The sequence below is a fragment of the Podarcis gaigeae genome, assembly GCF_964106915.1.
Source record: "Podarcis gaigeae genome assembly, chromosome: 8".
In the NCBI taxonomy this organism is placed as follows: domain Eukaryota; kingdom Metazoa; phylum Chordata; class Lepidosauria; order Squamata; family Lacertidae; genus Podarcis; species Podarcis gaigeae.
In genome coordinates, this window is record NC_139684.1 from 686,360 (window position 1) to 713,611 (window position 27,252).

At 47.4% G+C, this 27,252-nt stretch overlaps 2 protein-coding genes across 6 annotated transcripts in view; both read right to left on the reverse strand.

Annotated features, from left to right (window-relative positions):
• ZMAT4 (zinc finger matrin-type 4) overlaps nt 1-27,252 on the reverse strand; it is a 296,262-nt gene that overhangs the window by 90,770 nt on the left and 178,240 nt on the right. For all 5 annotated transcript variants that reach the window (XM_083753412.1, XM_083753413.1, XM_083753411.1 and 2 more), the window contains one exon: nt 7,235-7,462. In XM_083753412.1, coding sequence (XP_083609538.1) covers nt 7,235-7,462 — 228 coding nt within the window. The remainder of the gene's footprint in view (nt 1-7,234; nt 7,463-27,252) is intronic.
• NKX6-3 (NK6 homeobox 3) overlaps nt 1-27,252 on the reverse strand; it is a 641,500-nt gene that overhangs the window by 41,429 nt on the left and 572,819 nt on the right. The window lies entirely within an intron of this gene.

The window sequence follows — 27,252 nt, forward strand, 5'->3', positions numbered from 1 at the left end:
CCTGGCTGATAAAAGCGAGCCGGGAAGGGCTGGGCGATGGGCTCTGCGGGGTGGTGAATGCTTCCCTCTGTGAGGGAGCCTTCCCAGACCCGCTGAAAGAGGCGGTCATTAAACCGCTTCTTAAAAAAACATCTTTAGACCCGGCCAATTTGGCCAACTATCGCCCAGTCTCAAATCTGCCATTCTTGGGCAAGGTGATTGAGCGGGTGGTTGCTGAACAACTCCAAGCACGCCTGGAGGAAATGGACCATTTGGATCCCTTCCAATCGGGATTCAGGCCTCACCATGGGACTGAAACTGCCTTGGTCGCGCTGGTTGATGATCTCCGGCGGGCTAGGGACAAAGGTGAGAGCTGTTTCCTAGTTCTGCTGGATCTCTCAGCGGCCTTTGACACCATCGATCATAACATCCTTCTGGACCGTCTAGAGGGGCTGGGAGCTGGGGGCACTGTCATACAGTGGTTCCGCTCCTTCCTCCTGGGCCGTGTCCAGAAAGTGGGGGGGGGTGAGTGTTCAGACCCCATGGCTCTCACTTGTGGGGTGCCTCAGGGTTCTGTCCTCTCCCCCATGCTTTTTAATATCTATATGAAGCCGCTGGGAGAAATCATCAGGGGGTTTGGACTGGGTGTTCATCAGTATGCAGATGACACCCAGCTCTATCTCTCCTTTAAATCAGAACCAGTGAAGGCGGTGAAGGTCCTGTGTGAGTGCCTGGAGGCGGTTGGAGGTTGGATGGCGGCTAACAGATTGAGGTTGAATCCTGACAAGACAGAAGTACTGTTTTTGGGGGACAGGAGGCGGGCAGGTGTGGAGGATTCCCTGGTCCTGAATGGGGTAACTGTGCCCCTGAAGGACCAGGTGCGCAGCCTGGGAGTCATTTTGGACTCACAGCTGTCCATGGAGGCGCAGATTAACTCTGTGTCCAGGGCAGCTGTCTACCAGCTCCACCTGGTACGCAGGCTAAGACCCTACCTCCCCGCGCACTGTCTCGCCAGAGTGGTGCATGCTCTAGTTATCTCACGCTTGGACTACTGCAACGCACTCTACGTGGGGCTACCTTTGAAGGTGACCCGGAAACTGCAATTAATCCAGAATGTGGCAGCGAGACTGGTGACTGGGAGTGGCCGCCGGGACCACATAACACCGGTTCTGAGAGATCTGCATTGGCTCCCAGTACGTTTCCGAGCACGATTCAAAGTGTTGGTGCTGACCTTTAAAGCCCTAAACGGCCTCGGTCCTGTATACCTGAAGGAGCGTCTCCACCCCCATCGTTCAGCCCGGACTCTGAGATCCAGCGCCGAGGGCCTTCTGGCGGTTCCCTCATTGCGAGAAGTGAGGCTACAGGGAACCAGACAGAGGGCCTTCTCGGTAGCGGCGCCCGCCCTATGGAACGCCCTCCCATCAGATGTCAAAGAGATAAAGAATTACCTGACGTTCAGAAGACATCTTAAGGCAGCCCTGTTCAGGCAAGTTTTTAATATGTAATGCTGTACGGTTTTTAACACTGATTGGGAGCCGCCCAGAGTGGCTGGGGAAAACTCAGCCAGATGGGCGGGGTATAAATAATAAATTATTATTATTATTATTATTATTATTATTATTATTATTATTATTATTATTATAGTGACCACTTTGTCATTGTTCCGGTGCCAGAAGGACTATAAACACTCAGTCCTTCTGGAAACCTCATCATCGACCAAAATAAGAGGGATCAAATGGTCGGAGGCTGTGGCCCAAAAATACCAGGAATTTTTTCATAGGAAAATCATTGCCTATCTACCTCAAGTAACTACTGATTTACAAGACTTCAATTCGGTTTTGAAACTTTTTAACCTTCTTATAACAAACCTTACCACTTTTTTTACATCACCTCCTCAAAAGGCGAAAGTGGCGCATTGCAGTACTGGGGCCCCTTGGTTTAACACCTCTTGCAAACAAGCAAGATCCCTTCTTCATTCTATCTATAATGAATACAAAAACTCTAATGCCCAGGCTCTACCACCCTCCTATTTACAAGCCAAAAGAGCATACAAACAGACTTTAAAGCTGGCCAAACGCGAATGGTACCAAAAGCGTTGGCGAGCCTTGATTGCGGCCTCTAGATCCCGCAGACCACAGGAATTTTGGGCTCTGATAAACAAAAGAGGAAGGAAGTACCCACTGGCGATTATCCCTGCGCCCACATGGGAACAATTCTTGAGTAAATATTTCTCTTTGGCAGAGGAATCCAACTCATCCACGGAATTCCGAGCCGACCATCTACCTTTGTGGCCCTCTACCGACCCAGAGCTGATAATGGACTTGATACTAGATCTGAAAACGGGCAAAGCCCCTGGGCCGGATCTAGTCCCTGCTGAGGCTATTGTTGCGCAACCGAGGTGGTGGGCTGAAATTCTGGCCAAAGTCTTTGATGCAATTAATTCTACGGGGCTTATCCCTAGGTCATGGAAGGAGGCCGTGATCGTACCAGTCCATAAAAAGGGTCCCCCTGCTGACCCAGAGAACTACCGGAACATCAGCCTTTTGTCTATCATCGGGAAAATCTATGCAAAATTTTTGCTGTCTAAGCTGTCCCATTGGGCATACGACTCAAATTTGATTGGCCATGAGCAAGCGGGCTTTAGGAACAATTATTCGACCACGGACCATATGGTAATTATGTATCATCTTGCCAGAAAATATTCTGCCCCGAGTCGGGGGCGCCTATGTGTCGCTTTCATAGACTTAAAGGCCGCCTTCGACAGTATCCCAAGAAACTGTCTATGGAAGAAATTAGAGAGATGGGGCATAGATAGAAGGCTGTTATGGCTTATAACCCAATTACACCACGGGTCGTCGGCTAGAGTGAGACTCACACCGGCGGGAAACCTATCCAATGAGGTCCCAATAAATAGAGGAGTGCGCCAAGGCTGCATTTTGGCCCCACTCCTCTTCAACTTGTTTATTAGCGACATGAAGCTCTTTCTGAGTGAGTCTCAAGCCAACATTCATGCCCCCCGCCTAGCTGATTTTCGCTGCCCTCTGCTCCTATATGCTGACGATGCAGCGATCCTTTCCTACACTAGAGTCGGTTTATGCAGAGCTCTAAAGATTTTTGCGGCTTATTGCAAACTCAACCATCTGACAATTAATCATGGAAAATCTAAAGTACTGGTCTTTACCAGGTCTCGGAAAACTTACAGCTGGAAGTTAGATGGAGTCCAATTAGAACAGGTTTTCAAATTTAAATACCTGGGAGTCTTTTTTCACTACAACCTAAGCTGGAAGCCACAGATACAGTATTTACTGAACAAAGGGAAAACAATACTTTACACTCTACTCCAATTTTTTGCGGTCGACGGAGCCTCCCACATCCCTTCTGCATTGAAGGTGTACCACGCAAAAGTGGTTTCCACCCTCTGTTATGCTGCCCCACTCTGGGCCCCAGGGTCCAATTTAACATCGCTGGGGACATTGCAGAATCAGTTTCTCCGTCGCCTCCTGAAACTCCCCATGTGTGTGAGCAATGCAGCCATACATCTGGAGCTAAGGACTGCATCATTGGAGACTGTCATCTGGAAGCGAGTCTTTGGCTACTGGCTGTCCAGCTGGCATAGGCTTCCCGACCATTACCTCTTTCAGTGCCTCTGGCGGGATGACTTTGTTAATCCGTGGGTAGGAAAAATCCATGCCAAACTTCTGAGCATCGGAATTTCCCCAGCAGACTCCTTAAAGATGAACCTACGCTCAGCCAAAAGCCTTATCGAGCAAAGATTAGCAGACATTGAAAATCAACACAACCTCTCCAGGGGTGGGGGTGTCTGCTCCCCCAGGTATCATGGAATAACCCCAGCACTTGGCCTTCCATCATATATGTCATCTCTTTCATCTGTACCACACCGACTTGCATTTATTCGTGCAAGGTTCAATGTTTTTCCATCGAACCTGCTGAGCCACAGATTTTCCAAGGGTTTGGTGTCTCCGCTATGCGAGTGTGACGGGAAAACAGTTGAATCTCTTCCACATATAATGTTCAACTGTCCCTTACATAGCATAGCCAGGACTAAATTCCTGGGTCCTGCTTTACTGCGCTTGGTTGGCAGGCCTGTTGAGTCACATGCCGCACTGCTTTTGCAGGATACAGATCCTTCTGTAACTCTGCAGGTGGCGAGATTCCTGAATGCGGTTATCTCACACACAAAAACCACCAAAAAACAACATCAACAACAAAAACTAATCGGACAGTTATGATGAGAGTGCATGACGGATCTCGTCTCCAGTTCTCCTTTTTCTGGGAACCGTCCCTTGGATCTTTCCGGGCCCCAAGCTGTTATTTGTCACTGCTCAATGACCCACCCTTGCATCGTGGTGTTCCCCTTCTGTTGTTAGATGTATTGGTTTTTATGTTTCTGTGCTTTTAGGTTTGTACACATTTTATGGGCTAATAGCCGTAAATAAATAAATTTGATTTGACTTGAGTAGACTTGGATCATTCAAGGCATTTAATACAAAGGTGCCGGGCAGGAGCTCAAGACTCCCTTGGCAACCACCTGTGCATCCCAAGGGAAGGTTAAAGCAATGGGCAGCATAGTCTTAAACCACTTTAACATAGAGGAAAGAAGCCCGGGAAGCCACTTCATGCTGCAGTTGCAAGAGTTTTGCACCAGAGGGTGCTGGAGAATAAGGCCCACGGGGGTCTCTCGGTCAAGGCTGTTGGTTTTTCTGGAATAAGACATAAAAGGAAATTCTGCCTGAGGCGGGAGACGCAGCAAATAAAAGAGAACCACCTATTTCCATCTCACATATAATCATACTGTTAGGGGTTATGTTGCTAAATTTGCTGCCTTGGGGCAGATGAGAGGATAATGCTTCAATCTCTGTGTTTTACATATATTCTGAAGAACACTTGTGGCATGTGCTTGTTCCAGAGGGAAGGATGCCACCCATTCAAGAAGGATTTAATAACAGGAGATTCATCTAGAAACTCAACCTGCATTTTGTGGAGCTCAGGCAGGGAAAGGGGAAAGGAACACAGCACATTAAAAAAACTATATATAATGTAGCACTAGGAAACCCTTCTGTTTTCAAATCCCTTTAGTGAGACATAAATGGATAAAACATTCCATATTTGATGGGCTTCCAGCTAATAGTACTTGACTGCAGGAAGTTAAAGGGAAAGAATGTTTCCCCAACTCAGGAGATGTGTTTTGTCAAGATTTTACATAAGTAACAGATTTCAGTGGAGAAGGAAGGGAATTGGGTGGGCAGTTCCTGTAAAAATGAGGAATGAATGGGCCTTGGCAAAAGTGGCTGCAGACCCTCCCTCCCCCAGGGAGACCTCACCTGCTGGGATTTTGTGGGAACAAGGTAGAAAATGGGCCATATTCTTCAGTCTGCAGCCGTCCTAAAGTAGGATATTCTAGACCAAGGGTGCCTAACCTGTGGTCTGTGGGATGCATAAAGCCCCATCAATGGTTAATTAGTGGCCCCAGGCAAGACCCACCAGAAGTGTCTGAAGGCAATTCACACATAGGAACCTGCCTTATACTGAGTCAGACCACTGGCCCATCTAGCTTGGCACTGTCTGCACTGAATGGCTGTGGTCTATTCCAGCCAGCCCAGGGATGTCAAGGATTTAAGCTGAGAGCTCCTGCATGCAAAGCAGATGCACCACGACATCAAGGAGTATAGGAAGCCGCCTTCTACTGAATCCAACCACCAAGCTAAGCCTTGTCTAAGCACTGACTGGCAACTCTCCAGGGCTTGAGGCTGGGTCTCTCCCAGCCCCACCTGGAGCTAATGATTCATTTACATTTATTGAAGGAATGGGTTTCCCAAACCCCAAAACATTATTATCTACTAATAATAAGGAGCCTGGGCTGATGAACAACAAGTGGTAAGGTAATAAAAGCATCTTGAAAACAATTGCTGTACACATGCAGAATGAGAAAGAGGAAGGTCTTGTATGCGCTGAAAAGACAACAAAGATGGCACTTTTTGGATATTCAAGGGGAGGGCATCCCAAAGGGCAGGTGTCACAACACTAAATGCCTGATTTCTACATTGTGTGGAACAGACCTCCTAATAAGATGACATCTGCAGGAGGCCTGAACCTTCTGCATGCAGAGCAGATGGTTTACCACTAAGCTACAGCAGCCCTGTCCCAACCATTAGGAACATAGATACATACCTTCCAAGTGTCCCAGAATTATGAAAGCCTTCCCAGCTTCTGATTTGATCCCAGAATGTCCCTATTTCGCCAAGCTCAGGGAGGAGGTTGAACTGGTGCTTGTCCTGAGCAACAGCAGTGGCAGCAGCTGCTGCAGCTGCGGTGGAGCCTCTCCATGGCCTCCTCCCTTGGGCACCTTGTGGCAGATGCTGGAGAGCAGGTGAGGAGGAGGAGAGGCTGCTTTTGCTGCTGACGCCCAGTCTCGCATGAGGCGCCAGCCCTGAAGTGCAGACAGAAGGCAGGGCTGCCCTAGGTGGGGAAAATGGGGCAGCAGAGTGCAGTCTTGATTTTCTTTATTTAAAAAATGCTTTGTGTGTCTGCATCTATTTCTGCCCCTTTATAAGATTAATTTAGGAGTGTTTTTTTTTTTTTTTTTTGTAAATCTACCAAAGAATCAAATCAAATCAAGATTAAGGGTTTTTCTCAGGATGGTGAAGGGGTGTGTGATGTATCCCTTTGGACTAGTGGTGGCAACATTTGCCCTTCTTCTGATAGGAAATGCTTTGCAGGGGACAATGACAAAAAATGGGGGTCAAGGAGGGTCAGTTGCGGCCAGGGGGGGAGTGAGAAATGCCCCTATTTTCATCTGATGAATGTTGGAGGGTATGTAGATAGGAAGCTGCCTTGTACTGAATCAGAGCCTAGTGGCACCGCCTGGCTTTCCAGGTTTCAGACAGACTTCTCTCCCAGCCCCCTCTGTGCTTTTCCACTGAGCCACAACTCTTCCTCAATATAAGAAGCACATAACTGGAGGCAAACATCACTCACTCCTATGAGGCAGCAGACCTCATAGATCTCACATCAGATCCCCAGGAAAAGAGAGACAGACAGACAGACAGACAGACAGACAGATGCTGCACCCTAAGATGCCTTGAGCCCCTGGGGTAGGGCATTCAACTAGTGTGATGGAAATCACTGGAATTGCATGGAGCCCTCCCAATGGCTTGCTACATGGACGCTTGGAGGACTGGGGAGAGCACTCAGGGGGTTCCCACGTTGATGCTTTTAGAAAACCAAAGGCTCTTACCTCTTAACTCGCCTAGATCCAGTGTCTTCCCTAGTTGCTCTAGTAAATCTGCCCTGGCTGCATTCTTTTTGTGCTTCTTCCCGTCATAGTGTTGCTGTGCCATCATTGGGTTATTAAACCAAGCCGTGCAGAGCTGGCAGTACCTGTCAGAGTCTCTTCTCTGATGGGGCGAAGACACCACAGGAGAACTATCCAGGTGTGACTGCTTTAGAGAACTCAGGTTGGTCTCTGCAAGAGAACAAAAGCAGGTCAGGTGAGCTGAATAAGAAATAGTTTTATTACATAATTATGCCTAACAAGCATTCCCACCTTTCATAGAATCATAGAATCATAGAGTTGGAAGAGACCACAAGGGTCATCGAGTCCAACCCCCTGCAAGCAGGAAACGCCAAGCAGGAAACCTTTAGCTAGAACAACAATAATTTATTTATACTCCAACAATCTGGCTGGGTTTCCCCAGCCACTCTTTCTCACTCCACTTTCTCACTCCACTTCCAGACCCACCTCCAGCTTGGGCCTCACTTCCTAAACTAGGTAAGGGAGGTGCCCTTAATGGTTTATCTTTCACATTTATCTTCATAGTGGCCAATGGCAACTATAATTGTGGGGTGCATGCAGCGCTCATCTTCTGTGGCATCTTGCCACTAGCAGAGGAAGAGACTCTGTGGTCAGATAGGGCTGGCAGGGCCTGCCATTGGACAAAGTGAGGGAACTGCTTCAGGCAGCAGATACTGAAGCCTTTCTTCTCTGTTGGAGGAGAGAGCTGGGGAAGAATTGCAGCACAGGGGTGGAGAATTTGCTTTGCAGGCAGAAGGTCCCAGGTTCAATTGCTGGTGCCTCCAGGAACGGCTGGGAAAAACTGCTCCTTGAAGCCCTGAAGAGACACTGCCAGTCAGAGTAGATAATGCAAAGCTAGAAGGACCAGTGATCAGATTTGGCATAAGGCTACTTCTGCACTATACATTTGAAGCAGTATCATGCCACTTTAAACAATCCCGGCTCCCCGCGAGGACTACTGGGCACTTTGCAGTTTGTTAAGGGGACTGAGAGTTGTTAGGAAACCCCCATTCCCCTCACAGAGCTTTATTGGCTTAATTAGGCGTGACGTGGCTAATTACTTTACGATCTCAATTAGCTCTTTACAGCGGTCCGGTGCGCTTCCTCAAGCTGCGGCAATCTGCTCCGTTCGGTCACGCCTTGCAGAGTAAAACACAGCGGGGAAAACTGTTGTTGCTGCTGCTGCTTAGATTCAGACAAACACACCAAGCACTTGTGTGTCCATTAACAGTTCTTTATTGCGACATTTCTCAGAAATACACTCCAGGACTTCTCGCAGCCATAGCTACTGCTTCCTTCTCCCTCAAAGACAGAGAGGAACAGAGAAAACTCCTCCCACCTTCGAAACCTTACGTCAGAATGTGAGGCATTACTCAGAACATCTTAACCCGTTAAGTTCTGAATCCCAACAAGCTTCACTTCTCAAAGTGGCTTAATAGCCTCTTCCTCTTCCAAGGGAACTCTAGGAGTTGTAGTTGTGAGATGAATAATGGGGTGGCCTCCTAGCAATTCTCAGCACCCTCAAAGACTACAGTTCCCAGGTTCTTTGAGGGGAAATCCATGGCAATTGATATGACAACTGCTTTAAATATGCACTGCTTCCTATGTCCTGTGTATAAGCTACACAGTCGGTTGTTTGTTCCTCTGCCCCCAAAACAGCTTGTTACTGGTGTAATGGAGGACACTATCCTAACCCCGAGTTTGAATTAAGGTTCAATGCCCACGCCAGTTGAGTGGCATATACACTGAGAAATAAATAAGTGAATGAATGAAAAAATACCTTCATGCTAGTGGTGGGTGGGGCTAAGGCCAAAATTGGAGGGGGCAACAAATGTAAATGTTGCCTTCGTGTAGTCAGCTAGCTTTTACACCTACTCCCCTCCTTCCATTCAGAGAAGCAGAAGGCATTATCAGAGTGCAAGGACACATCACACTGAAAGAAGGTGCAAAGCAGACTTCTGGTCGGCTGTGGGAGCCATTACTGGCGTGGATTTAGCCTCTACGGGGAAATCTGAGTTTAACAGGAGATTGGAGCTTCACAAAGGCGCTGTGAGCTCCAGAAAACCCCCAAAAGGAAGTTTTGGGTGCTGGGAACCCAGTGGCACCCCTGGTGTATCTCCCCCAGGGCTAAAGATCCTGTAAAAAGGCTCGGAAGCCCAGGGGGATGGAGGCGCGGGTGCATGGGGGGTTTAATCGCTAGGAGAAATTTGAAACAGGAGGAACTTAAATTAGATATTGCAGAGACCTTAGCAGAAATTAGAAAAGATATAAAAGATACTTGTAATGGTTCTAGGGGTTGCTCGTGCGTAAGTTGTTGCCACACCTGGCTGGGTTACCTGGGTGAACCCTTTCTGTCTGGACAGCCACCCACCCATGGCTGTCTCAATCGCTGGCAGAATCCGTCAGTGGGCGTTTCTTGAACTTCTTCCAGCAAAGAAGTTATTTGACACCAAGTCTCCTCCTACTCTCCCTGCGCGGAAGTTTTCTGCGCAGGGAGGGTGTGGGCAGCGGAGGACCCGTGCTCTCCCCGCTGGTCTCTGGCGAGGAGTCCTGGAGCCCCCTCGCCGATTCCCCCATCTGCCCCCCTTCTCCACTAGTGCTACGCTGATTTCCTTCCCCAGCAGATGGGCTGCCTCTCTCCCTACTGGGACCCTCTGTGGCATCCCTCTGGAGCCTTCCCTCCGCCTCTGGCTCCGATGGCAGTTCCCTGACATCCACCTCCCCCCCAGGACCCCCTCCACCCCGGCCCGATTTTCCGATTCAACCTCGTCTCTTTCCTCGGCCGACAATGCGGGGAATCCCCTGAAGGAGCTGTCGCCATCCTCTGAGGATTCAAAACCCGCTTCCCACCCGCTCCGATCTCTTCCCGCGGGGTGGGCCTCCCAGTCTGATTCTTCTCCCTCTGACACCTCCCCTCCCTCCTCTTCGGAGGCAGGAAAACCCACAAAGTCCTCTTTTTCGTCTGTGGTTCCAAATTCTTCCTCCCAGAATCTCGCTAGTGGTTTTGGATTATCTGGGAACAGGCTGTGGAATTCTTCCACCAGATACCCGTCATTGATCAACTCAGCGGGGACCCACGTGTTTTCTGATCTGGGTTCTCCCTCTCAAGCTACCAAGTACTCCACCTGGCGACCTCACCACCTTGAGTCAAGTGTTTCTGTGGCTTGGTTGCTGCGTTCCCTCTCCTCTACCTGCGGGTGGGTGGTGACTCCTCCCTCCCGCCCCAGAAATTCCCGTCCCTCCCTGTACGGTGAAAGTGGGGACCTGTGGAACACCGGATGTATCTTCATGCTGTTAGGCAACTTGAGCTTGAATGCCATGGGGTTCACCTGCTGTGTTACCTCAAAAGGCCCCAGCCGTCTCGACTGCAACTTTTTGCACCCTCCCTTTAGGGGTAACCCTTGGGTTGACAACCACACCCGGTCTCCCACCTGTATGGCCTCCCCCTCCCAATGGTGCTTGTCCGCCTGCCTCTTGTAAACTTCCTTGACCCGTTCCAAGTTCATCTTGAGTTGCTGGTGCAAGGCCTCCATTTCTTCTACACCCGCTCTGCCACGGGTATACTCCATCCTTCCTCCCCCCCTCCCCGGGAAGGCCCTGGGATGACACCCATAATTGGCCATGAACGGGCTCATTCCCGTGGACACATGTTCAGCGTTATTGTACGCAAATTCAGCCAACGCTAGTTTCTCTACCCAATCGTTCTGTCTCTCGATGACGTAAGAGCGTAGGTACTGCTGGAGTATACTGTTTGCTCTTTCTGCTTGTCCATTGGTTTCCGGATGCCTCGCCGTTGAGAAGCCCACCTTGACCTGTAGCAAGCTCATGAGCTTCCTCCAGAACCGGGAAGTAAATTGTTTCCCGCGATCTGAGATGACCCTCAAGGGAGACCCATGCAGCCTGAAGATGTGATCCACAAACAACCTGGCTGACTCCTCTGCCATCACCGCATGTGAGCAAGCTATGAAATGGCACATCTTTGTCAGTAGATCGATTACTACCATGACTGCTGTTTTCCCCCTTGACTTGGGCAAATCTGTCATAAAATCGATGGACACCACCTCCCAGGGTATTCCCGGTGTGGGTAAGGGTTCCAGTAACCCTGCGGGGGCAGCCCTCTCCCCCTTTGCCCTCTGGCATTGGTCGCACCCCCGTACATATTCCCGTACATCTTCCCTCACCCTTGGCTACCAGAACTGCCTGGTGACAAGCAGCATGGTCTTGGGACCCAAGATGGAGAACTCTGGGTGGTGCCAAGGAACTCCTAAAGGTGCTTTTAAATTTGGAGGCAACACAAATTGACCTCTGTGCAGTCCTCCCCCTTGTCCATCATCATAAATCCCAGAGAGTCCTGCTTGCGTTCCAATCCAGAAAAATTCCCACTATCATATTACGAAAGAAAGCATTTTTGTTTCGCTGTGGGATAGCACCAACGAGAGCCTTTATAGACCCTACGCCTAAACCCCTACTGTTGGAAGCAATAACCAAAGAGGGCTCAAAATCTGCTAAACCCGATCCACCAGTGGACACCGGAGTGGGTGTTCTACCCCAGGAGAAGAGTTATGTGGCCTCCACTCCCCTAGCAAAGAACAATGACCATCCGGAAAGTGGCCTGACACCACCAGAAGAGATCGAACTCATTGCCTCCTTTGCATATTTACCAGTGACGGAACAAAAAGAAATTATTAATAGACTGGAATCGCTTAAAACCCAACTTATTAGGAAGCTCAGCACCAGAATACTCACGTACAGCGAACATGACTCCCTAGAAGAACCAGATCATATGGATCTCTCAATATCTAATGCTAAATGTATGTCGGCAATGGAGGATAAGATACAACCCCAAGAAGCAACTACCAGTCCTTCCCTCCAAGCAGAACAATCCTCTGTGCTCTTAATAGATTTACATGACTGTCCATTGAAAAACATACCTGAAGAAGGCAGCATACAACAGGAAAAATCCCCTTCTACACATTCATCGATGCCAGACTTGGAACCTTCTTATAGCACTGATCAATCAAGAGAAGAGGTGCCTTTGCCAACCTTCCCAAATAGCCCTCTCGCCCAGCCTTATCCCTCTTTGCGGAGTATTATGGATTCAACAGCAAGACCAGTGATGGAACTGATTGAAGACCCAACAGGCCACATAAATCAGGTAGCCCAAAAGACCAGTAGCGGGCTAAAGAGAGACCAAACTTCTGATGAGATAGCTGGTCCACCCCGGGTGGCCCACCAACCTCTTTTGGAAAAGGGGTCCGCCCCTGTTCAAGGTCCTACTCCTAGTAGATCGAGTGGCCAAGCTCAACAGTCAGATGACCTTGTAAATCCCACTCAGCCTTTACGAGAGGTTTTTCATCAGAGGAAGATAACTGATTTCTTTATTGGCTCCCCTCTTCCTGTACTAAAGTTGAGCCAATTTTCCAAATGACAGTCAATTGGAGGAACGGGGAAACCCCAGCCATCAATATTAAGTTGGAACATTGCTGGATGGAAAAGTAAAAAATTAGACCCCGAATTCCAAAAATATATTAATTCCTTTCTTATCATACTATTACAAGAAACTTGGGTGGAGGAGGAAATTGAGTTAAATGGCTTTGAGTTTATATGTCTGCCTGCTAGCCCGTCAACGAATGGTGGCCGCCCTAAAGGTGGCCTTACAATTGGTATCTCCCTTAAACTTCGGGCTAAACTTTCACTAGTGCATGCATTTCTGCCTTATGCTATTACCAGACTGATCTCTGGTGGAAACTTCTCTTTATTGGTTACAAATGTTTATTTCCCTCCGGGAGGGTTAGCAGCTGATCTTACTTCTAGATGGGAATCCCTAGAGGATTTTTTACTTTCTTGTTATCTTAAATATCCCAATGTCCCCTCCATTACTGGAGGCGATTTTAACGCTCGGATAGCCTCAAATCGTGAGGCTCTTAAAAAGTCTAAGTGGTGGGTTGACCCCGGTGTTCAAACTTACGATCTAGTATACACCCCTACTAGAATATCAAAGGATGTAAAAGTCAATAAGGCGGGAGTGATGCTTTATCAGATGACTCTATGCCTTAATTTAATTATATTAAATGGCAGGTGTCCTCCAGACATACCAGGAGAGTTCACCCACCTGGGGTTAAAATCAAACAGTGTTCTCGACTATGTATTGGTTTCCCGGGATCTGTTTTTGAATGTCACCTCTTTTAAAATTGATAATGCCCAATTTAGTGACCATCTTCCCCTGACAACCAAGTTATGTGTTGACTGGCAGTTGCTCGACCGCTCCCACCCAATCCCGGTGATTGTGGAGTCGTCCACTAAAACAAAGGGGACTAGATGGTCCCCTGCCCTCGCTCATAGATATATGGATTTAACTGAGAAAAGTTTTCTGGTGATCAGCCGGACGTAGGAATAGTCCCGCGTGATTCTATTACCTGTATGAATTTTTTTCCTTGCCTGATAGAAGTTTTAACTCGCTTTTTTACTTCTCCAACCTATGGAGTTAAAAACGATTATGTTAAATTTGGCGCCGCTTGGTTCAACTCTGCTTGCAAACTAGCCAGACTCCATCTACATACAATATATAATGACTATAAACTTTCCGGAGCTCCGGCCTTACCTCCATCTTATTCCCTGGCTAAAAAAGCATACAAACAGGCCCAGAAATCGGCCAAATGGGAATGGCATTTAAATCGTTGGCAGACTATAATTTCTGCCTCAAAATCTCATAACTCCCAGAAATTTTGGTCCTTAATAAAGGGAAGAAACACGAAGTATCCCTTAACGGTGATCCCGGCCCCTACATGGGAACACTTCCTGAGAAAATATTTCTCAGTGGCAGAAGCTCCGGCCACTCATTGGAGACCTTCGAATCCCCTTCCCGTCTGGCCCAATACCGACCCTGCAGAAATCCTAGAATTGATAGCTGAGCTGAAAACTGGTAAGGCCCCTGGGCCAGATTTGGTCCCTGTTGAGGCTATAAAGCTTCATTCTGCATGGTGGGCAGGGATTTTAGTTAAAACGTTCGATGCAATAAATGCCACGGGCTTAATACCAGGAATGTGGAAGGAGGCCATTATAATTTCTGTCTACAAAAAAGGCCCTCCCGGTGACCCAGGGAATTATCGGAATATCAGTCTGCTATCGTCCATTGGGAAAATATATGCCCGTTTTTTGCTGGCTAGGTCGATGAAGTGGTCAGTTGAGGCTGACCTGATTGGACATGAGCAAGCTGGATTTAGATTAAACGGATGCACAACAGACCAGGCAATTATTCTTTATCACTTAGCCCGTAAATACTCGACACCTCGACGGGGCCAACTTTGCGCAGCTTTCATAGAGTTGAAAGCTGTGTTTGATAGTATTCCGAGGAAATTACTATAGGATAAATTTGCGTGTTGGGGAATAGATAGAAGGCTCCTGTGGCTTATCTCCCAACTTCATGCCGGGTCCGTGGCCAGGGTGAGATTATCCCCTGCTGGAGACCTGACAAACCCAGTGCCAGGAAATAAGGGTGTGCGCCAGGGGTGTATTTTAGCGCCTCTTCTTTTTAACTTATTTATCAGTGATATGAGGAACCCATTAGCCGTCTCACAAAAAATTATCCACACCCCTCGTATAGCAGATTACCGTTGTCCTTTACTTCTCTACGCAGATGATGCGGTACTACTCTCTTACTCCAGAGTGGGTTTAAGGAGGGCACTAAAGATTTTTGTGACATATTGCCATTCTAACCATCTGTCTATCAACCACACCAAGTCCAAAGTCCTGATATTTTCAAGGAGTCGAAAACTTTATTCATGGAAACTGGAGGGCACGAAAATCGAACAAGTACATAAATTTAAATATTTAGGAATTTATTTTCCATATAATTTAGGGTGGAAAGCACACGTTGAATATCTTCAAAACAAGACAAAAGCCCTATCACACTCCCTCCTCCGTTTTTTCTACTCTGAGGGGGCCTTATTCATCCCTGCGGCCTTGAAAGTGTATAGCATCAAAGTGATGGCCACAATGGCCTATGCTGCACCTTTGCAAACCTCTCACCTTTAGAGTCACTCCAAAGCCAATTCTTACGCCGACTTCTAAAATTACCAATATGCGTAAGTAATGCAGCTATTCGCTTAGAAATGAAGATCCCCTCAGTGGAGTTAGTTATATGGAGGAGAGTTTTGATTTATTGGATATCCCTATGGCATAAACTCCCGAACCACTATCTCATTCAATGCATGTGGCGAGATGACTTCACAAATTTGTGGTCAGGAAAAATCCATGCCAAATTGCTGTCCTATGAGATCTCGCCCACGGAATTGCTCAAACTGGATCTAAATGTGGCAAAAAGGTGTATAAATCAAAGGCTGGATGATGCGGAGCTATTCCAAAATTTCGTAGCTGGTGGTGGAGCCTGCTCGCCGTTAAATTTCGGCATAACCCCTATCTACCACGCTCCGTCCTATTTAACATCGCTTATGGCCGCGTCTCACCGATATGCCTTCATTAGAGCTAGGTTCAATGTCTTTCCAACAAACCTGCTGAGACATAGATTCACAAAGGGCCAAGTCCCTTCAATGTGTGCGTGTGAAATGAAAACATCTGAATCTCTACATCATGTTATGTTTATCTGCCCTTTGTACAGTTCAGTCCGTGCTAGTATACTAAACTCCATAATCCAGCCTATGGCTGACAAACCAGTAGACCTACAGCTCGCCTGGGTTCTTCAAGATGTGGATCCTTATATTACCCTACAGGTTGCTAAATTCCTAACAGCCGTCCTCTCGTACAAGAGACGGAATGGAATGTTAGCCGATTATTGATAGTTATAAGAATTTTCTATAATGACATCAGATATTGAGTTTAGTGTAGTGCCTAAAAATTTTAATTGTAATCTTAAACTTTTCTTATGAATGGCTAACATCTGTCCTTGTGAGTTGTGAACTGTGTTATACTACTTGTGGTTTGTACGAGTCCGCAGTTTTATTTGATTTGTTTTGTTGTGTTGTGTTTCATGATGGGCGTAAAGCCGAATAAACATTTTGATTGATCATGGTCTTGTGTTGTCCAAAGTGCCCAGCTGTTGGGTTGTCGTGGAGTTGTTTGAGTACCTTCCCCCTCAAGGTCTCCCCCGGTACATACAGAGCCCCCTTATAGTACAGTAGCCCTTCTTTTTCCTCAAACCCTCTCTGGTCTTCCCTTCCATCTCGGAGTTCTCTGATTTTCGCTTGAGCGAATGCGTTGTCTCTAGTAAGCCCGGTCAGTTCTCGTTTCCCAAACAACGCTCCCCCACACACCCATCGGTCCTCGGGAAACATGTGTCGGACCTCCGGCGGTCCCTCTCCTTCCATGTACTCCGGCTTCCTGGAGAGAGCATCTGCTCTTACGTTTTCCTCTCCCGGCACGTATCGTATCTCGAAGGAAAACATGGAGAACTCCTGAGCCCATCGAATCTGTCTCTGGTTGAGTACTCACACGGTCCTCCAGTATTCTTGTGGTCAGTACAGACCTGGATCTTGTGCCACGCCCCTATCAACAGATGTCTCCATCACCGAAAGGCTGCATAAATCGCAAGCAGTTCGTGGTCATACACGGTCTAGTTTTGCTCCGACTTGTTCAGCTTCCTTGAGAAAAAGGCACACTGCCTCCAGCTCTGCTTGGCCCCTGGCTGCAAAAGGACCGCTCCAACGGCTCGGTCGGACGCCTCCGTCTCCAGTTTCATGGGCTTCTCCAGATCAACGTGCAGGAGCTGCTCCTCCGAAGCAAACGCCTTCTCCAGTCTTTCAAAGGAATGCTGGGCACTTTCTGTCCACGCAAACTTTTTGCTACTGAGACAATCTGTGATGGGCGCGGTTAAGTGAGCGAAGTTCTTTATGAACTTCCTGTAGAAGTTGCTGAACCCTAGGAACCTCTGCACATCCTTCTGGGTTTTGGGGGCCTTCCATTCCAGCACTGCCTTCACCTTGCTTGGGTCCATAGCTAGGCCCTTGTTTGACAACTTGTACCCCAGAAACTCGACTTCTCTGGCGTGAAATTGGCATTTTTCCAGCTTGACCCACAACTGGTGCTTCTGCAATCTCTGTAGTACTTCCCTGACGTCTCTGACATGTTGCTTCTCATTGTCCGAATAGATTAACACGTCATCCAAAAAGGCTACACAATTCTTGTACAGCAGGGGCCCCCACACGTGGTGCATGAAAGCTTGAAAGCAGGCGGAGCCTGATTGTAATCCAAATGGCATGACTAAGTACTCAAAAGCCCCTAGGGGGGTGAACATGGTAGTTTTCCATTCGTCCCCCTCCCTTATCCTAATCAAATTGTATGCTCCCCTGAGGTCCAGCTTGGTAAAAATTTTCCCCTGCCTCACCCGTGTTAAAATGTAGTCAATCCTGGGCATTGGGAAGGTCACGGGTTCTGACACCAGATTTATCTGGGCTGATTAGTCTCCTTTTTGTTCACAAAGAACACCAGACTGCCCCCCACCACCTTTGATTCCCTTATGAAACCCCTCTTCAGGTTCTTGTCAATAAATTGCCGCAACTCATGCATCTCCCGGTCAGACATGGCATACAGCTTACCCACCGGCAGCTGAGCCCCTGGGAGTAAGTTGATTTGGCAGTCAAAGGGCCTATGGGGGGTAGTCTATCTGCCTCCTTCTTGCTGAAGACTTCCTTCAGGTCAGCATATTGTGGTGGCACCTCCCCTTTTAGTTCCACGGCAAGCCCAGCCACCCTGGCCACCGTCATTCTTGGGTTCTCCCCCAGACAGTGTTTCAAGCAGTAAGCTGACCCAAAGGTGACTGACCGCTGATGCCATGACACTACTGGATCATGCAGTGCCAGCCAGCTCATTCCCAGTATTACTGGGGGTCCTGCCAGTGTGGCCACGTGAAAAGCGATGGTCTCCGTGTGCCTGGAAACCCTCATTTGCATTGGCGGGGTCTGGTGTGTCACTCCCCCCCCCAGAAGTTCCCTGCCATCGATGGTGGTCACTTGCAAGGGAAAATCCAGGGGCAGCAGGTGGAGTTGGTGCTCCAGAGCGAAGTCCCTTAATCCAGCAGCCCCTTAACCTTGACTGGGTGCCCATTCGGGAATTCTAGCACCACTTCTATGGCTATAGCTGCCTTGGGAGGGTCAGGCTGGGGCACTTCTATTGGTTGCTGGCCTGGCTGCTGCCCCTGCTGGTTGGCAGCCAGGCGTTGTCATTTCCCTGCGCCTGCCCTTCCTCCCCCTTCTCCTCACAGCCAGCAGCCCCCACCATTCCTTGCCAGGCTTTTCTTTGAGGGCAGACCTTAGCAAAATGTCCTGGCCGCTGGCAGAAGAAACACTTCTTGGTAGTTTTCCAATCCTTCCCCTCCCTCTTGCGACCTTCACTGGAGTTTGAAACCTCGCACGTGCGTGCGCCATCAATTTCCATTGGCTCAGCCGCCTGGGAAAGCTGTCTCGGTATCTCAGGAATGCGGTAGTCATGGCAACGTTCCCCTCTCACTTCGCGTTTCTCCTGAGCCCGCGCTTCCTGCCGTACTCCAATCGCAAGCACAGCTTTGGTCAGCTCATCCATCGACTGTGGGCGGGGCGCGTGGAACAACTCGTCTTTCACCGTTGGGGAGAAACCCTCCTCAAACAACATTTGTATCGGTTCAGAGTCCAGATCCCACCCGAGCCAGTGGATCAACATCGCAAAGCGCAACCAGTAGTCTCTAAGGGACTGGCTGGCTTGCCAGCACCCCATCAGTTCCCGCCGAGTCGCACTTTGCTCCACTTCGCTGGAATACATCGCTGGAATACATTGTGTACTAGCCCCAGTACTTTCCTTGTGATGGGGGTGGGTCTGACCTGTGCATCCTGAGCCCGTCTTTCATCCAGCCGCGCCATCAGGATAGCTACATGCTGTTCCAAGTCTCGATTTCTCTCTACCAGACTCGGCATCGCAGCTGGTTGCTCCGGCTCTCTGGCTGTCCCTGTTCGGCTCATCGTGCTGCCTCTCTGGGGCTCCGCACAAGCAACGTCAGTGACTGACGGATTGCTGTAATGGTTCTAGGGGCTGCTCGTGCGTAAGTTGTCACCACACCTGGCTGGGTTACCTGGGTGAACCCTTTCTGTCTGGACAGCCACCCATCCGTGGCTGTCTCAATCCCTGGCAGAATCCGTCAGTGGGTGTTTCTTGAACTTCTTCCAGCAAAGAAGTTATTTGACGCCGAGTCTCCTCCTACTCTCCCTGCGTGGAAGTCTTCTGCGCAGGGAGGGTGTGGGCAGCGGAAGACCCGTGCTCTCCCCGCTGGTCTCCGGCGAGGAGTCCTGGAACCCCCTCACCGATTTCCCCATCTGCCCCCCTTCTCCACTGGTGCTACGCTGATTTCCTTCCCCAACAGATGGGCTGCCTCTCTCCCTACTGGGACCCTCTCTGGCATCCCTCTGGAGCCTTCCCTCCGACTCTGGCTCCGATGGCAGTTCCCTGACAATACTGAAAAAAATCTAGATAACAAATTTGATAAAATGGAGGGGGGAAATGATAAATCGGTGGCAGAACTAAGAGGCCAATTAGGAGAGGTCAGGACAAAAACACAAACCCTAGAAGAGACTGTAAAAAAGACACAGAAAGAAGTTAGAGAAAATAAAAAGGGGGGGAATAAAACCAGAAATTGCTGATCTACCTAAAATGCATGAAGAAACTATGGATGCTCTTGCCTTTATGGAAATGAAGGAATTAAATCTCCACTTCAGAGGAGTAATAGAGCAGGAAGGAGAGACTATAAAGGAAAGACTGATAAAGGAAATTGCAAATTGGCTAGAACTAGAGGAAGACCAAGTTGGAAAAACAATAGATAAGGCTTTTAGGATTAAATAGAAGACAGAAAGAGGTAAAAAACTGCCTGGTGACTGCCTTGTATATTTGAACTCGAGAGAAATGAAAGATTTGATTTTAAGAACAAATCGAGAAAAAAGGTTACACATAGATGAAAAATTCATTTACAAGGAAACACCAAAAAGATTTCTGAAATGCCATGAAATGTTACAATATGAGAACATCGCAGCCGCAGACAGCCAGCTTGTTGGCATCATGTGATATGGCTAGCTGTGGGAAAGTAAATTCCCGGAAGTTAATGGGGTGGTTTCCCTAGAAACGGACAGAACAGAAAAGAAAAGGATAACAAATCAAGGGAAGCTGCCTAAAACATTTTTCAGTTTGGTACAAAATAATGATTTGATAGACGAGGAACCCCTAGAACCATTACAGGAGTGGACATTAATATTGTATGGGATGCATCAAAGGCGGTAATAAGAGGATTTTGGATACAGCAGAACGCAATTCAAAAAAGATCAAGAGAGAGTAAAAAGGAAAAGATATTAAAACACATAATAAGTAATGAAAAAAAATAGTAAACAACTCCAAAGACAATCAAGCTAAAACTGATATAAAAAAGTTACAAACACAATTTTTGATATTAATAAATCAAGAAATAGAATGGAAAATTAAAATTTTAAATTTTAAAGCAAAGAAATTTTGAATCTGTGAATAAGATAGGAAAATTACTCGCCTGGCAACTTAGGAAGAGACAAAAACAGAATACAATAACGAAATTGACGGTTGAAGGGAAAACAGTTGAAAATCCAGATGAAATTAAGAAGAATTTTCAAGGATACTATAAACACTTATTTAGTAAAGGAAAGGAAGATGAAGGTAAAATAGAAGAATATTTGGAACAGAACAAATTGAAGAGAATATCAAGCTAGGAGAGAATTCAACTCAATAATAATAATACAATAGAAGAAGTTAAAATGGCAATAAAACAAGCAGTAATTGGTAAGACATTAGGCCCAGACAGATTGACATCCAAATACTATAAGAAATGCTCGGAATTCTGGAGACCTGGAGAGAAGCCCATATCACCCTGCTTCCTAAACCTGACAGAGACCCGACTCAAGTCAAAAATTATAGACCAATCTTTCTCCTAAATAATGACTATAAATTATTTGCTAGTATTCTAGCCAATCGGTATAAACAAATATTAGGAGAGAGAATTGGGAAAAACCAAGCCAGCTTTGTGCCTGGTTGACAACTGAAAGATAATGTTAGAATCATTATTGATATAATTGAATTTTTGGATGGCAGAAGGGATATGTTCTTGGATGCCAAGAAGGCATTTGATAATGTGTCTTGGCACTTCATGAAAAAAAATCTAGAAATTATGAACATGGGAACAACATTTATAAATGGAATTAAATCTATTCAGAACAATATCCCAGATTAATAATCAATAACACACTTACGGAAAGAATTGAAATATCAAAAGGGGTGCCCGTTATTCCATTATTATTTATAACAACATTAGAAATCCTGCTGAAAAAAATAGACAAAACAAAAGAAATAAAGAGCATTGGAATTGGCTATAGAGAGTACAAGTATAAAGCATTTGCAGATGATGTTGTGTTGACGTTGGAACAACCAACAACTAGTGCAGTTGAAGCAGTGAAAAGGATAGAAGAATAAGGTCACCTAGCAGGATTCAAACTTAATAAGAGCAAAACAAAATTATTAGCAAAAAATATGGACAGTAAGGAAATAGAAGAGACACAAATCAAAACATGACTAATGACCGCAAAAAGGTAAAGTACCTGGGCATATGGCTTACAACAAAAACATTACCCTCTACAAGGACAATTATGAAAAGGTATGGAACGAGATAAAGCAAGACCTAGAAATTTGGACTAGAATGAAATTATCGCAGCTATTAAAATGAACATGTTCCCAAAATTGTTATTTTTATTCCAGACCATTCCCATCGTATGCAGAACAAAGCAATTTGATATTTGGCGATAACGAATCTCTAAATTTATCTGGCTGGGGAAGAAGCCTAGGATTAAATACAAAATTTTGACAGATGTAAAAGAGAGAGGTGGCTTCTCACAACGAGATTTAAAAATTTATTACGAGGCATCTTGCTTTAGTTGGTTGCATGAATAGATGACACTGGACAATGAGGAGGTATTAGATCTAGAAGGATTCGATAACAGGTTCGGATGGCACGTTTACATGTGGTATGAAAAGGTAAAAGTACATAAAGGGTTTCTGTGCCATATCATCAGAAAATCCTTGTATGAGGTATGGAATAGGCATAAAAATCTGTTAGAATGCAAAACCCCTTGGTGGATTTGACCACTGGAGGCATTTGCAGTAAAAAAGAAGAATATGGGGGAGGAATGGGTGACATATAGAGATTTATTGGTGGAAGTCGATGGTAAATTAAAATTAAAATCATTTGAAGAGTTGAGGGAAGCTAACTGATTGGTTACAGTACCACCAATTGCAATATGTCTTTAGGAAAGATTATAAAAGTAATGGATTTGGTAACACTAAATCAAAAATTGAGACAGAACTGTTGTGTAGTAAAAAGAAAATGGTGTCAAAAATGTACAAGGTACTATTAGAGTGGAATACAAAGGATGAGGAGGTAAAGAGTGTGATAAGATGGGCACAGAATTTGGGACATAATAATGACTTTGAGAGATGGGAAGTAATGTGGAATAAAACAATCAAATTTACTGCATGTGTGGCTCTCCAAGAGAACTTAATGAAGATGATGTATCGTTGGTACATTACCCCGCGTAAGCCTGCTAAAATGTATTGGTGTCAGGATAAATCATGCTGGAAATGTAAGGTGAAGGAAGGGAACTTCCTACATATGTGGTGGACCTGCACCAAAGTTAAGGTTTTCTGGGACACTGTTTACAATGAATTAAAAATACAACTTTAGTAAAAAAACCAACCAGAGGCATTCTTAACTGGGGCTAATTAGTGAAGAAATTAATAAAAAAGATGTAAATTTATTCATGTACACCACAACGGCAGCAAGAATCCTCCTGGCCCAAAGATGGAAACAGCAAGAACTCCCCACACTTGAGGACTGGCAGATAAAGATGGCAGAATTTGTGGAGTTGGCGAAGTTGACAGGGAAAATCAGGAATCAATCCGATGAAAGATTTCAAAAGGACTGGAGCAAATTTATTTATTATTTGAAAGAAAATTGTACTTATCTGAAAACGTTTGTAGCTTTAACATGAAATGTTTAGTAATGTGAAATTAAGATGCTAATTTACAAATGAGAGAGTGATTTTTAAATGTTGATATAAAGTAAAGAAGTGATTATGGAAATGTGATAGATATGTTAATGTCATAGGGAAGTCAGAAAAGAGGGAGGGAAGGAGGTCAATGCTCTTTTTGAGCAAATAATATATGTTGTGAATATGTGTATTGAATTAAAATGAAATACAGTGGTACCTTGGGTTACATACGCTTCAGGTTACATACGCTTCAGGTTACAGACTCCACTAACCCAGAAATAGTACCTCGGGTTAAGAACTTCAGGATGAGAACAGAAATCATGCTCCACTGGCACGGCAGCAGCAGCAGGAGGAGGCCCCATTAGCTAAGGTGGTGATTAAGAACAGTTTCAGGTTAAGAACAGACCTCCGGAACGAATTAAGTACTTAACCTGAGGTACCACTGTATGGAAAACTCAATAAAAATTATGTTAAAAAAAAATAAAGAAGGTGAAAAGCAGGACATGGGAGGGGTGTGACTCGGGAAGAGGTGGTGGGACTAGGAAGCAGTGGGACTGGGGAGAGACTTGAGGGCCTGACGTACCCTCTTCCACAATCCCAAAGTGGCATAGCATATCATAGGTAGCTCACTGAGACTAAACAGTTCCTGGTCCTCAAACCCATGGAGTCTACAATAAAATCTGACTATGAATGGTGTCAGGGAACTGCCATCAGAGCAAGAAACGGAGGCAGGGCTACCCAGCGATGCCAGAGAGGGGACGAGCAGGGGGGAAGGATTTCAGCATAACACCCATAGAGAAGAGAGGGAGATGGAGAATTGGTGACAGGGCTCCAAGACCCTTCCCCCGAAACTAGTGGAGAGAGCGCTGGGACGCCCCTGCCTTCCCCTTACTTGTGCAGACGCGTTCCTCGCAGAGAACATAGGAGGAGACTCGGGGGTCAAACAGCTTTTATGCTGGAAGAGGTTCAAGAGACGCCCACTCTCGGATTCTGCAAGTGACTAACAGGTCACGGAGGGCGAGCTCCGACGCTAAGTATGGTTGGGCAAGCAAACTAACTGAACTGAAGTAAGGTTACGCACAAGTAACCCCTCACAACCATTACAGCAATCTGAGAGTCACTGCTGTTACTTGTGCGCAAGCAGTGGAAACATGAGCCAGACTGGAGGCGCCGGGGGCAGCGGAGCCAGCTGCGGGGGTGCAGGACTTACTAAAGAGGAACCAGGAGCTGGAACGGCATGTAGCACTGCTGATGGCGTGGCTGGACGAGAGGCACACCCAGGACGCGCAGGTTAGACCCACCCCAGTCGCAAAGAAGGTGCCAGGACTAGTACACAAATTTGGGGGGGAGCCCCAGAAATATAATGGATTCCAAACAGAAATAGAGTACGCCTTGCAGCTGCAGCATGACTTTGCTGACGAGGCAGCGCAGGTGGCGTATATCGTGGGGCACCTTGAGGGCAGCGCGAGGGAATGGGTTAGACCCCTAATGGCCGCGCAGAACCCCGCCATGAAGGACGTTCGGAAGTTTCTTCAGGCAATGGACGCAATGTATTCTAGCCAATTGGGGGAGAGCGTGAACCAAAGGGAACTGCTGAGATGCAAGCAGGGGGAACTTTCCGTGAGAGACTACTGGTCCCACTTTGCGATGCTAATACACCGGCTCAAATGGGATCTAGATAGCCCTCCCATACGGATGCTGTTTGAGGAGGGGTTGTCCCCAACCTTGAAAGATGAGCTCTCTCGCGCGCCCCGCCCAGAGACTATGGATCAGCTGACAAAAGCAGTGCTGGCGATAGGCGCTCGCCAGGAAGGGCTTTGGAAAGGCGGGAAGAGAGGGGAGAGCGCCACTCTGACTACCGCATTCCAGAGATGCCTAAGCTGCCTGCCGATGATGTAGTGCCAATGGAAATCGATGGAGCGCGGGTGCGCGAGGTTTCTGGCGCCAACCAAGGAGGCAAAAGGGAGGGAAAGGCTGGGAAAAGCACCAAGAAGTGTTTCCTCTGCCAACGGCCAGGACACTTTGCCAGGGTCTGTCCTCAAAGAAAGGCTTGGCAAGGGATGGTGGGAGCCGCTGGAAGTGAGCAGGATGGGGCAGAGGAAAAGGTGCAGGGAAACACCAGTGCTTGACTGCCCACAGGGGGGCGCAGCAGCCAAGCGAACAGATAACAGAAGTGCCCCAACCGGACCCACCCAAGGTTTCTATAGTGATAGAGGTGGTGCTAGAACTCCCAAATGGACATCCAGTCAAGGTGAAAGCAATGCTGGACTCAGGCAGCTCCTGTAATTTTTTTAGTAAGGAGTTTGCATTGGAGCACCAGATCCACCTGCTGCCACTTGATTTCCCGCTCCAAGTGACCACGATAGATGGCAGGGAGCTGCTGGGAGGGGAAGTGACACATCAAACCCCACCTATGAGAATGAGTGCATCCAGGCACACAGAGACCATTGCCTTTCACGTGGCCACACTGGCGGGACCCCCGATAATACTGGGCATGAGCTGGCTAGTGCTACATCATCCAGTGGTGGCCTGGCACCAACGGACAGTCACCTTCGGGTCAGCACCCTGTTTGGAACACTGTCTGGGGGGGGGAGAAACCCAGGGTGAGGTTGGCCAGAGTGGCAGCAACTACACTGAAGCAGAGAGCGGACATGCCGCCACAGTACGCGGATTTACAGGAAGTCTTCAGCAAGAGGGAAGCGGACATGCTGCCGCCACATAGGCCCTTCGACTGCCAAATCAACCTGCTCCCTGGGGCGCAGCTACCGGTGGGTAAGCTGTATGCCATGTCGGACAGAGAGATGCAGGAGTTGCGAGACTTTATTGACAAAAACCTTAAGAGGGGGTTCATAAGGGAATCTAAGGCAGTGGGGGGCAGCCCTGTGTTTTTTGTGGACAAGAAAAACACGGATCAGCTTAGGCTGGTAGTGGACTTTCGAAAATTAAACCTTGTATTGGAACCCGTGACCTTCCCAATGCCCAGAATTGATGATATTCTGACTAGGGTGAGGAAGGGCAAGATCTTCACCAAGCTGGACCTCCGGGGAGCATACAATCTGATTAGAATAAGGAAGGGGGACGAATGGAAAACCACCATGTTCAACCCCCTAGGGGCCTTTGAGTACCTAGTCATGCCATTTGGATTACAATCAGGCTCAGCCTGTTTTCAAAGCTTCATGCACCATGTGCTGGGACCCCTGCTGTACAAAAACTGTGTAGCATTTCTGGACGACGTACTGATCTATTCGGACAATGAAAAGCAGCATGTCCAGGACGTCAGGGAAGTGCTGAAGAGGCTACTAGAGCACCAATTGTGGGTCAAGCTGGAAAAGTGCCAATTTCACGCCAGTGAGGTGGAATTCCTGGGATACAAGTTGTCGGACAAAGGACTTGCCATGGACCCTGGCAAGGTGCAGGCAGTGCTGGAATGGAAGGCCCCTAAGACCCGGAAGGATGTGCAGAGGTTCCTCGGGTTCAGCAACTTCTACCAGAAGTTCATCAAGAACTTCGCCCACTTGACCGCACCCATCACGGATTGTCTCAGTAGCAAGAAGAAGTTCGTCTGGACGGAAAGTGCCCAAAGGTCCTTCGAAAAACTAAAGAAGGCGTTCGCCTCGGAGGAACTGCTCCTGCACGTGGATCTGCAGAAGCCGATGAGGCTGGAGACCGACGCATCAGACAGAGCTATTGGAGCAGTGTTGCTACAGCCGGGACGGAGCCAACACACCTGGAAGCCGTGCACCTTCTTCTCACGGAAACTGAACAAATTGGAGCATAACTACACGGTGTATGATCACGAACTGTTAGCTATTTATGCAGCGTTTCGACAGTGGAGACATCTCCTAATAGGGGCACAGCACAAGATTCAGGTTTGCACGGATCATAAGAACCTGGAATATTGGAGAACAGCTCGAGTGCTCAACCAGA